We start from the raw sequence: 13,450 nt of genomic DNA on the forward strand, positions 1-13,450 counted from the left end.
ATCAAGTCCCCCAAAACTCCCATCCTGCCCCCAACCCCCCTCTAGAGTGCTGGGTTCCATCACACAGACCCAGAGATGGAGGTTACATAACTTGCTTACAGCAAGTCAGACTGATTTAAATGAAGAAAGATGACCAAGCGTGCTTGACCTCTTTGAAGTTGCCACTGTGCATTTTAGTGGATATGTGGTGCAAGTTTTAGGCTTCTTGTAAATGTTTGGAGTGGGCCTTTTGCCAAAAGATAGCGCCGACATATGCGCACACACACACACACACACACACACACACACACACACACACACACACACACACACACACACACACAGCAGCAAACATACTGACAGCTTCTGCACATTTCCCATGAAAGGTTTTCAGCAAGTGGCGGTAATTAGAGGGAGAGACAGAGCGAGAGTGAGTGAAGACTCCCAGCAGGCTTTGAGACAGTGGGGGGCAATATGAAAGCCGCGTCCCTACGTCGAACTACCTCTCTTGTATTGTTTACCAGCGGACTGACGACACAGGGGGGTGTTTAATGAACACTGCTCCCCTGCCAGCTGTCTGAAAGTAGGTCTGCCCATCCATAGTTTCCTGATGACCCTGTGCATTACCGGCAGACTGCTGGCAGCGAGGTCAGAGACAGAATGGAGGGAGTAGTCACTACTGATTGAGTTTGTTCTTTAGATCGATTCAGAATAAAGTGTGCCAAGTAGATGACACATTGCAGCAAGCATTGCAAAGTAATGACATAACATGTCAATACAGAGAAGGCTATGCATCAGGAGGATAGGCCTATTGCTGAACAAATACTAATAAAGTCCAGTCACAAAAATGCATGTGTGTGCAAGTCTGTGAGGGTGTGTATTTGGATAGATTTGCAAAATATGCAGTTTATTTTGAGTTGCATTGAATACTGGAATTTCTTTTTCGATTCCCAACAAGTGATGAAGGTGAGTGAGAAATGAGGGGAAAGGTAAGTAAATACACATCAAAGTTGTTGTTTTTTTTTGCATCAGACTCGACATCCAGTCTGGTTCTTATCTTGGAAAGGCAACAGACTTGATGGTTTAGTAGATGAGTCTAGGATCTTATCTAGACTGGCATCCAGCGAACCAGAGCCTGTCCTCCTCCACTCAAATACTCCTTCCCTCCTTCCTGTCCATGCCCCATGTTGTGAACACCGGACAAGGCTATCAATCACACATTGCATCGCAGAACCTCTTCACGTGATTCCAGACAAGGCCCACACCAGATCAACTGCAGACAAACGCTTACTACTTTCAATTCAAGTATCAGGATTCTCATCTAGTCAGCCGTAATCTGTGAGTGAACTGAGCACATGAGAATGAAAAAACAGGGAAGACTTACCAGCTTTTTCTTTCTCAGGAACAGCAGAGGTGCTCTGGGAAAGACAGAAAAAAAGGTTATAGTTGACATAGATTTGTTATGGTGCATTTTTTGTGATATTTGAAGCCATTCAATGATTCAAACTCATAAACACTTGTGAAATCTTGCCCCCTTTAAACACTCCAAAATACAATTTAAAAATGTAACATGTCTGTGTGATGAAATATAATGAAGAAAACATTACAAGGGAAACATAAAATAATAGCACTTATTCATTGTCGCTATATTGTGATAGCTACAGATTTAACCCATTTGCATGTTCTCCTTGTGGTTCCTCATGCATGCTCTGATTTATGAGTCAGAATCTACACAAGAACAAAGAATAAAGCAGCGTCTTGTCCGTATGTGTGTTGAGTGCATCTTTGTCCAGTTCAGTTGGCCCATGTGTGTGGCTACAATAATCCTTGTATGTCATTCCAGACAAAGACATGTTTGTGCACAACAACCAATAATATCATCATAGTCTGTTCAGCCTCTTCAAGGACCCTGGTTTTAATCAAACAAAAATAAAGCATACAGCTGCTGTAAGGGGAACACCATTAAGACAATCATAGAACCCCCCCCCCCCACACACACACACACACACACACATACACACACCAGGAATGTGTTTGCTAAAAGACCATATGCATAGTTTTCTGATGTGCACACGTCTTAATAAATGGTCACAACAGATAACAATCCCACCAGAGACTTCTGGACAAATATCACATCACTCTCCTCTGATTCAATGTTGATTCAGCCCTCTTGTAGGTTTAGTCTGGAGAAACATTACTGATAAAATTAAAACACATTTTGTAGCCACAGTAGATTCTCATCATTCTGACTATATAATATTTCCTTCTTTGGATTTGGTGTGGGTTTTAGAAAATACTTCTGCATCAACACAGGCTTTCTGGTAAAAATAGAGCAGTTATATGTGTGTGTGTATGTTTTTTGCGTATGTTTGTGTATGTTTGTGTGTGTGTGTGTGTGTGTGTGTGTGTGTGGGTGTGTGGGTGTGTGTGTGTGTGTGTGTGTGTGTGTGTGTGTGTGTGTGGGCAGCAGTCAGTTGGAATGCAGAGGTCTTTCTTGCCTCTGACTTTTGACCTCAGGTTCCTTGGCTGACCTCCACACCCTGACCTGTTTTAATCCACACTCCCCTGGAACAGATCAGACACAGCAAGGAGGACAGGGTACTTTCACAATACAATATCTCCACTTTGTCTACATTGCTTTCTGTGTGCAATTTCTTATTTGTTACTTATTTTTTATCCTTAGCCATGTCCTGCTGTGACTACTTTAAAACGTGTTTACTCATTGGCAGCTACTTACAAGCACAATCAAAACCCTTTTGGGATATTTGCTTTCTTTGTCAAGAGTTAGAGGAAAAGATCAATACCAGTCTCATGTCTGGATGGTAAATATGAAGCTACCTCCTGTAGCTTAGTTCAGTTTAGCACAAAGACTGGAAACAGGGGGGGGGGGCTAGCCTGGCTCTGTCCAAAGTCAACAAAATCTGCCTAAAAGAACCTCTGAAGTTCACTTTAACTTAAACATTATATCTTGTCTCTTTAATTGTATGGAGGGTTATGTGCCGAACTATTTCCTGGCTGGGAGAAGTAACTTCCTGGCGAGCTTAAGATTTTTTCATGCACTGGTTGACATTTTTGGTTCTATTCTATCACAACTACTTTGTACGGTATGTTGTTTCCACACTGAAAGGTGGCATATAAAGCTGGATATCATAAAGAAGGGGGAGATGTGATATTGTTTCCATATGCTGATAACATGTCAAATTTTCATTGTGTTGCACTTGGTCTGGAAAAATGACATACATTAGTGTAACAAATTTCAAAACAGGGATTCTGAAACTAACCGACCATCCGACAAGCACTTAGGACAGAGCTCCTTTACACTGTTCTACACACCCTATCATGGAGCATAACAAAAAGGGTGCAGAAAGAATGGAAAACATTACTTTAATGCAGCTAAACATTTCACTTTTCCCTTAAAGCCTACACAACTTGTCCATTCTCTCTTCCTCTTGTATCTCTTTCCTGACAAAATCACCTATCACCCAGCTATCACCTTATCCTCTCATCCCTCAGCTTGGGAAACATGCTTGTATGCCAATGTTCAGTACACTGCCTCACAGATCTTCTTCATTAACAGATAATCTGCATACTTCTGTTGGTTGAAGGTATGTTTATGTTTCTGTTACTTGGCATGATGAATAATATAATTTTTACCTAACCAAAAAGTCCTCTCAGCACACCTTGTATATAACAGGATCTTTACACTCACAGGTGTTATAAATATGTAACTGTGCAATTTCTTTATTTCCCCAAATTAATCCACTGTGACTACACACTAAACTTTACAAATCTGATGAAGTTCCTCAGCTCTTGGGGATTTCTCCTTTGATTTATTTTCTGTGGGAGATAAGCAGGAGAGAATATAAGATAAGAGCATGACTTTCATTCTTATTCATTTGAACTTGTACACAATCAGTAGAGCATGATCTAATAGGAGAAAGAAACAGAATGAATCATTATAAGCAAAAATGTCACTTTAGGTCCATCAAGGGAGCTGTTATAATTTATGATGAAGCACCACAGGTGTGACAAAGTCTGGTCTGGAGAGAGAATACAATGCCTGCTCTCATAGGCGGGGTTGTTTTTGCTAGCATGTTGGATGATTAACGCTGGATAAAGTGTTGTCTTGGTCTCAATCTGTCTTACTCAGATTTTTTAGTATCCAGTGGTTGAGCTGTCTACACATACATACTTTATCTAAAATCCAAGTCCATCACTAGAGGCATGTCTGCCGAGGATTCCTTCATACATGTGTGTGTATAAGTGTGTGAACATGTATTTGTGCTTATGGTATTATTGTGGTTGTGAATATGAATGTGTGGGCTGAAGCAGCATTTAATCATTTCAAACACATAGTGGGTAAAATTCCCTCTGGACTAATAGCTTTACAATTTATTGCACATTAATGACCTCAGAAAGACACCAAGGACAAGCCACAGCCGAAGACTCCCACTCACTCCACTGTCACTAAATCACCAGCACAAACAGAACAACAACAGTGAGGTGAAATCAGAGATAGATTTATATTCAGTGCTGTTTCAGCTGTTGGACTCAAGTAATATTAGCTCTGCTTTTTCAGTCACAGCAGTGTGGTCGCTGTGTTGCCCCTGTGTGCGAAAAACTGTGCATGGTGTTAGACTCAGCCAAGACAACAGTAACAGCCGGTTTTGTTTTTGTTTTTGTTTTTTTTTACAAGCACTTAAACTGAAAGACCTCCACTATTTTGTTTTTATTTCACCTTATTTGAACATGAACACACTTGTGTTCCTTCCTTACGATACAGGCACTATAGTTTTTTTATACAAACACTGCCCTGTTTACATAAATACTCAATAGCTCAGTGTAGTATTTCACATGTGAACATACTGCCTGAACAAATCCACTATTTACTCCTATGGAATAACATTTGTTAATAACTACAGTGCCCACCTGTTTTTAGAAATTACTTTTTTAAGAAGACTAGTTCAAAACCTAGTATAAAGCTGGACCGCGTCCTACTTGCATTCTGCCTAATTTCAGCTGGTTTCAGCCCTTTATATGTTTGCTTCTCTCCCACTCTATGCCCACATATACAGCGTTTTAATACAGGCAAATTCCCAATAAAGCTGTTCTCATTTATGACAACAGAACAAGTATGAAATAGTCACTGAAATGTGGCCCATTGAGCGTACATGTTAACCAGCAGTGACTTTCAAGCCAATCTGCTGCTCTGCACTGCTAAAATCCTGACTTTATAACTGCAACATTGTCTGACAAAATCACTGAATATACAAGTCGGCTATATTTACTTGTAAAATGATCACTCAGAGAGAAATTTAGAAGCCCATTCACGTCAGCTGCCATGATGCCCTGTCCACCCTGTGGAGGGAAAGTTCGACCTCACATTCGACAACTGTCTTCAACAAAAAGCAGCTAAGGTTTGTCCAAAAAGTTGCTAAATTTGAAAAAATAAAACAAAATAAAATAAAATGAAATAAAATAACATTGCTCAAGGGGTCTGAAAAGTCAGTAAATCTAGCGACAAAAGCACTAAGTTGTCAACACCGCTTGTTTGCTTAAATCGTTTTGAAAGAGCAACGACCAATGGGGAAACTCCAACACTCGTGGATGGTATAACCTTATCACTCAGTCATGTGGCATGCGGCTGACTAATTCTGTAACTTCATCACTCAGTCAATCAGTCAGTGACATTCACATTTATAGGGCTGGCTCTAATGTTGCGGTCCAGCAAAAAATGAAACTATCCATCTGGGACAAGAGATTTACATCTTCCGTTGGAAACAATGGGTTTGGGACTGAGAGTCAAAGACAAATTAGGAAAGTTGAAAAATATCAAGGCTTTTCATAGGATTTGTTGTCATAAAGAAAAATATAAAATAACACCAGCTTTTTGTTTTAATTCTGCTGTGATACTTTAAAAAATAGCATCACACAATATGTTGCATTTAGTGGATATGTGGTAAAGATTTTTAACTTTATATTGAAGCACAGGGGTGTTAAATAACTTTCTGTATTTACTCGCAGAGAGAATGGCCCTGAATAACGGAATCAATATGGGAGGTCTGCTTACCACTAACAAGACATTTCAGTTCACCAGTGTGCGCCCTTCCTATTGTGTAAACACCACACCACGGGTTCCTGTCAATGACCCATGAAGTCACTTACACGCAGTGTAAATCTCACCTTCACACAATGCTGTGTTTTCCCTCATAATAGCAATTACAGTTGAATAAATGTGAGTGTGAGACCACGGAGCCTAACAAGAATGTGAATGAATGGGTACCAGTAAGTACCAGTGTTTTCATAGCACCACGGTCACATATTTTCCCCATGTTTGCCTGTGTTCCCCCTGGCATGCCACAGTGCAGGTTGTCCCAGTATGGGGTTGTACGGGCCGTGTCAGGTGTCCACTGGAGAGCTGTAGTCTGCACAGCACACAAGCATCAGCTGCCTCATTTACTGCCACTAATTTACTGGAAGTGGGTTGTGTGGGGGCACAGGGGGTATGGTATGTGTTTGCTTTACACATGTGTGTATGTGTGTAGGGGCCTACAAGCATGTGTGCCTGCATGATTAGCCACTGTAGGGTCATTATTGTCATTACTATAGCCAGACGCTTAGTCAAGTAAGTTTTCCCACAAACTGTGTCTGTTTTAGGAGGATTTTACTATTACCAACAGAAAGAGTTGTTGTTTCAGAAATCTTTGAGGAAAAAGTTGACTTTTTCTTGGTGAAAATACTTGGCTGGTTTTAACAATGGACATCAGTGACACACCATGATAATTCAGATCACTTATTGTGATGTTTGAACAAATTTCCCCTAGGGGATAAATAAAGTATCTATCTATCTATCTATCTATCTTGAGAAGTGTTGAAATTAACAAGTAGGGCTGGGTATTCTTTGAAATTTCTACTGTATATACTACAAAATCCTTTTTATTGATTGCAATGTCATATTCCTCTCTCTCTTTTTCCTCATTTCAGCTTTACCATTCCCTCAGATGGAAATATTCTTCATGTCTTGGGCATCATTTTAGCCACATTACAGCCAAATTTAGTTATCTTTGGGATCTCCTCTAAAATTTAAACCGTTCTGAGGGTTTGAACAATGTTTTGCTGCACAGCATAAGTTCGTTCTGACTGAAAACTGTTGTAACGAATAATATGTTGTTTTACAGTAATGGATCCTGCTTGTGTGGCAATATGCACAAGCTTTTCTGTGTGAGTGAGTTAGAGATGTTAAGCAAGCCACTGGCATGTAGCGCTTGCACACCTAACCTGAGCAGTTCGCTTTGCCTCTCTCAACCCCAGCCCCCTCCTGCAATGCAGCTGCAGTATGTGTGTTTTTGAGAGAGAGAGAGAGAGAGTGTGTGTGTGACCACCCATGATCTGTGCTGACCAAGGATTAGGGGGCTCAAGCTAACCCAAACCTTTTTCTCCACCACTTAACACAAATGGCTAAATTGGTGCAGATGGCTTATGGTCATGTAAGCTGGCGGCTCCAGCACTAAATGTATAAGGTAGCTATTTGTGATAGAGAGAAGACGGACTGTGTGTGTGTGTGTGTGTGTGTGTGTGTGTGTGCGCGCACGTGTATGCCTGTCCAGGGCCTTTGGAGATGTTATCTGGAGCTCATTTCTGTTTTTTGACTAGCACGAATGTGCTCTTTCTGCCCTGCACTTGTAAAGGAATTTTTTCTCCATGCTCTGTCGACCCCTGGGTGCACGTATGCAGGGAAACGTGGGAAACAATTTCATTTTAGCCTTCTCCTTCAGTCTAACCCCCACTACCCCTCATATTCTCTCCCCCACATCCCCTTTCCACATTTTAATAGTTTCCATATGTCACACTTGGAGTGTGTCAACAGGAAGTGATGCGAGGACTTGGTGTAATGATGCGTTGGAACATTTCCTGCATAGGAGGTATATTAGTGTCCAGATGTTTATTTAACAGCCAGATTTAACAGCTATTTGAAAAGAAAACAGCTCTGAACAAAATTGGTGACACTCTAAAAAACGTCTCAGTAACATGCACTGACATCTTGTACAGCACTAAAAGCCCAGGTGAATGGGTGCAATTTCAGTCTTCAGTTGTGTAAGGAGTTTAATGATTTTACCATACACACTGTGCACTCACTCACACACACATACTGTACATACGCACAGATAAATAGCTGAGGCCTCGTTCTCTCATTCAGCCTTGAGTCATGAGACATGTTCTGTATGGGGTGATATGCACACACACATACAGATACACACATTTTCCTTTGTTTACAAGAGTACGCCAAAGCAACAGGCTTCTGGTTTCAGGCAGTGTCTGGTGGGATTTAGTGCTGGGCCCCTGGAGCATAAACTGTGAATTGTTGACTGGCCCTTGGAATCCATCACCGGATGAGACAGTAACTCTTAACTTGTCTGACTGTTCCTCCCAAAAGGCAGATTAAACGGTCCCCAAATTCAACTTCTCAGGTCATTCTTACAGGTGGATTATCCTGGTACTACTGATGATACTTGTGCATACATGAAAACAGTTTGTCTTTAGAAAACATTAGCCTTAGCCAAAGTCTGAGGATGTTGTTTGGGACTTTATGTTTTGATTTATAAATCATGACAAATGCTTCACTTTTAATGAATAAAACAAAATGCAATCTGCAATTACAGTGGGGAAACTGAAAAATTCAAAAGAATCCTCCTCATACATCTGGCAGGTTGAAATAAGAATAAGAATATTGACACCGCAATATTCAGATTACTCATACTGCAGTGGATTTAATAAAATGAAATAAACCAACTATGGTTCAGTTTAAAGGGGATTATCCTGCTTGTCAGTAACACCATTTATCCCAATTTAAAAAGATTTTTGGTCGCTGGTTTCACATGTATAGTACTTTGCCTGCACAGTGCAAGCAGACTGGTTTATCTAGCAAACAAAAAAATAACAAACTACTGCAAGGTGTGGATGAAATGATGAATGGATTTTTGTATATACTTTAAAATGAGTAAAGAAGAAGCACGGTACTCGCAAGAGAAGTACTGGTGTTGGAAAAAGTCATCATCAATCATATATCTGCTATTCGAAGTGTCTTGGTTTCAAGATTCTTTTCCTGCCTCTTTTGATTCTCTCTGCACACAAACATATAAGCAAAAAAGTACACATATTGACCCACTCATCAATACATTGACCATTAAAGATTATTCTGGCAAAAACAGGCTTGTCTTTATTATGTTAGCAAGTAGCTAAAAGTAACATGTTTGGAAACAAATAACAAAAACACCGCTGCCCACTTATTAGACTGATTAAGAGACAAAATGTGTCACCTGTTCTCGCTTATCACGTTGATTTTGTGGCTTATGGACCAAAGTTAATGCTCGCCTGTGGATTAGTTGCTGACATTTTTGGGAGAAAGCAGAGTGGGTTAACAACCCCCAGGGATTAGACTGTCCCATGTAGAAGACTGTGGTGGCCCCACAGTGGTCCTGTGGCAGACACACAGCTTATTGACTTACCAGAAGGACCAGTGGGCGAGACCTTGCTGGGTCATAGTTTTGAATCATTTGCTGAGGAATGCATAGTCTTGACTAAGTTCTTTGGAGAGTATTGCATTTGACTAAACCGAGTCAGCAGAGCATTGAACTCTGGGTAACTTTACAGTAAACACACGTCATGCACAGGTACGGTTTTGAAATGCCACAATAAAGAATGAAAAACAAACATCTTTAAGGAGTAGGCCACATTCCTTAGACATTAAAACTGACGATTAATTGGGCAAGACACTCACGCAAGGTGTATTTTGGCTGAGGTAATGTAACTTCAAGGCAAACATTGATGGAAACACACAATTAAAACCCTGAGCCACAAGCCTGAATAATTGTTGCACCTGGTTTTACAATGCATTCCTGTGTACATGTTTCAGCATCTGTGAATATGTGTGTGTGTGTGTTTGTCAAAGTGCATCCAGTTTGTTTGTTATGTGATTTATGGCTCTTCATTATCAGCGGGCTGCAGGGGTGTTTCCAGATGCCTGTATTTTTCAGTCATCCCTAAGATTTACAGTTAACAAGTACCATCATCCTACAACTATTCTCTGCACTTTTTTACTCTCTCCTTTGCATAAAAGGTGTGCGTTTCGCTTCATTGAGTCAGTGCGTGCCTATAATAGTATCAACTAATACTCGCCAGCAACAAACACAGTGGAGTGATGTTTTCGAGCTGGATGACAAAGTGCGATTCATCTAAGTAAAAAAAAAAAGTACCAAAAACCATATGGAGTCAATAAATCTCACTGGTGATTAAGTTGATGTGATTTAGGCGGCATGACACAGAAAGTTGTCATAAAAACAAATACAGAGAGAGTTGCCAATGAGCACAGGGTGTAGACATGAAGATTAATGTGACACTTGCCTTCCACAAAGATGCTAACACAGAAAATTCATTCTGCGAAACAATTAAGCATATCAGAGCCCAAATCCATTTTGACAAAATTTTCAGTACACACAATGAGTCACGCTGATACATGTGGACAATTTCAAAACATTTCATTACAGCGTGTTTTGGCTGTGTGCTCTGCTTTGTTTTTGATTTTGTTTTCTGCTGATTCTCTGCCAACAGCAAAAAAAGAGAAATATATTTATTCAGTATATCCTTCTCTCCTCTGTTCTTGGAGTGCTTTATGCAAAGGCTATAGCCTTGAGTCGACAGGAAAAACAAGATTTCCTTGAGGGAGTGGAGGAGGAGTTCATTTTCCACATCCTGCTCCAAACACAAGCCTTTTCTTTTTTTCTTACCCTCTTTTTTAAAATCACAGCAGGTCTGTGTTTGTCTCCTTGTTACAGCTGTGCTCAGCAGAGGAGTGACCTTGGGGACAATGACACCACACAAAGCGGCTAGCGTGGCCATGACCAGAGCCACTACTGGCACCCCTTGTCAGACTGAATGGCGGTTGGTTTCATAGCTCGCTGACTCATTATGGCCTACTACAGTCTTTAAGCCAAATATGTGGGTGGAATGTAGGCAAACATAATTATGCCTGCTGCACATGGTGTTGACGATTGACCAAGGATGGGAATGAGAGAGTGGGCGCAAATGTATAAATAAACGAAAGGGAGTAAAACTAGCAAAATTTTTAGTCTTTTATCCGAGTGGGTCATTGGGAAGGTGTGGTTTGGATAGAGGATGTTGGGGGACTGTGAGGCTGCCAAAGCGGAACACAGAGGAAGGACAGAGCAGAGATCTGCTAGTGACCTTAGCACGCAAACCACAGCACTTCTATTGTCCACCAAAGCACAGACAGATAAAGAGCTATGTACATACATAACCAAGTGACAGGGAATAAAGTCTTTCCGTCTTTCTAAAATAAAAATACCTCTTAATCAATCATCTCCCAGAAAATCCCTAGAATCCAGACATGGAAACTTCAGAGATTCACTTCTGAATTCAGTGTCACACTGCGGCTGAACCACCAAAAGAGATGACAGAAGTTGTGTTTGTATCACTGTTGCCGTGGAGACAGAATACAGATCCAAACAAAGGGTTAAAGGTTGCCCTGTTATGGAATGTTTACCAAAGACGGAGAGGACGAGGGCTGGTATAGGGCAGAGACCTCCCTGTCACCATATGCATGACATGTAAAAACGCCCCTGTGCTAAATTTAACAGAAATCCATGCTCTGAGCCTCATTCAGAAACTGAGGTCTTTAGGGGATTCTGAGTATATGTCTTGCTGGTGGGAACGCTAAGAGCTGAAGGTGACTGATATGTTGTTTCCGACTGTAACATTCAGAGGAAGGTGGTCAGGGGTCAGCAGCCTCCACCCGCCTCTGTGGCTTGGCACATCCTCTGCAGCCACAGAGCTCTAAAAATGGAGTCACATAACAAGGGGCTATCGCACCATGCATAACTTAAGTTTGTCATACTGATAACACTTATTAAGGCTAACACTGCAATAATAAAAATTCTTTAAATATTTATAACAATCATTCATTGGTTTCAGATTTGGTTTCAGCAGTGCGAATATTTTCTACTTTTCTTCATCTGACAAAAAAAGACATTTGAAGCCGTCACCTTGAGCCGTATTGTTTGAAATGTTATAGACCAAATGAGTCAAAAAATTTAAAAATTAATCAGCAGATAATGAACCCAATTGTGAGTTGCAGCCTTAAATATAATATATGGCCAAATCAGTGGATACACATAAGTCAATAAACCAAATAAAACCCACCTGTTGCAACACAACAATGTAAGCCAAACAACATTGTGAGACACCTGCTACACTAAGTAAGTAATAGAAACCTGCCAACAAAAACACTGTGGGCAAAGAATAGCAGTTCCACCATAAGAAAAAAACACCTGCTGTGGCACAACATCCGCTAGACATGAGCCCCACATTCGATGCAAGAATAACAGCCACCTGCTGGAGGCTAACAATAGCCACCAACTAAGCTACAAGGAGCCAACAATCTATTCACTTGAACCCAATGTCTTATCCACAGCAGTGAGTGAATGATAGTGTATATGCCAAGTGAATGTCTTCTCATCACCATTGTACACAGCCACGTACCAACATTTATGATGGTTACATAAAAGACAGCATGAGTATGTGCTTGGAACAATCACACCAAAGTGTGACACTAAATGCCAGAAGGTGTCAGGTGCACAGTAATAACAAATACCTCTTGCATAACCCACCACAAGATGGAAGGAATGTAAATGCACAATGATAAACACTTCACAGTTCACACAGGCTCTACAATCATAACTGATATCAAAATATGTACACACACACGCACGCACGCATGCATCATTTTAACAACAACTATAGTGGAAAGTATTCAAACATCTCTTCTTTTTGTACACTTTACTGTGATGCATATTTTTATTTCAAATGGATATGTGGATTTTTGCCCATAAATCTACACTCAATAATCCATAATGACCAAGTGAAAACTTGTTTTTAGAAATCTTTCCTGATTTGCTGAAATATCTAATTTACAAAAGTATTCAGACCCCTTATTCAGTATTTTGTATAAGCCCCTCTAACAGCTTTTACAAAATAAAATTACAGCTTCAAGTCTTCTTGGGTATGTCTCCACGAGCTTTGCACTCCCGGATTTGGGCAGTTCATCCCATCCTCCCTGGCAGATCGTCTTAAGCTTTGTCAGATTGCACAGGAAGCGCCTGTGAACTGCTATCTTGTTTCTCCACAGATGTCCTGTGGGGTTTAAGTCTGGGCTTTGGCTGTATCACTCAAGGACAGACAGAGACCTGTCCTGAAGCCAGTCCAGCACTTTCCTGGCTGCATGCTCGGGTGATTGTCATACTAAAAGGTGAACCATGGCCCCAGTCTCAGGTCTCATGCACTCTGGAGCAAGTTTTCTTTAAGGACCTCTCTGTATTTGGCTGCATTCACCATCCTTCATCATGAGGATGGTATTAGCCAGGAGTTGAGAAGTGCCTGCCGTTTGCCAGATAGTCAA

At 40.8% G+C, this 13,450-nt stretch overlaps 1 protein-coding gene across 2 annotated transcripts in view; it reads right to left on the bottom strand.

The window, feature by feature from the left end:
- dlc1 (DLC1 Rho GTPase activating protein) overlaps positions 1-13,450 on the bottom strand; it is an 80,442-nt gene that overhangs the window by 55,130 nt on the left and 11,862 nt on the right. For both annotated transcript variants that reach the window (XM_087177174.1, XM_023418409.2), the window contains exon 5: positions 1,364-1,397. In XM_087177174.1, coding sequence (XP_087033300.1) covers positions 1,364-1,397 — 34 coding nt within the window. The remainder of the gene's footprint in view (positions 1-1,363; positions 1,398-13,450) is intronic.

This window comes from Seriola lalandi, unplaced genomic scaffold (genome assembly GCF_002814215.2).
Source record: "Seriola lalandi dorsalis isolate HSWRI2012SDOR001 ecotype SW California unplaced genomic scaffold, Sedor1 jcf7180002054582, whole genome shotgun sequence".
NCBI lineage: Eukaryota > Metazoa > Chordata > Actinopteri > Carangiformes > Carangidae > Seriola > Seriola lalandi.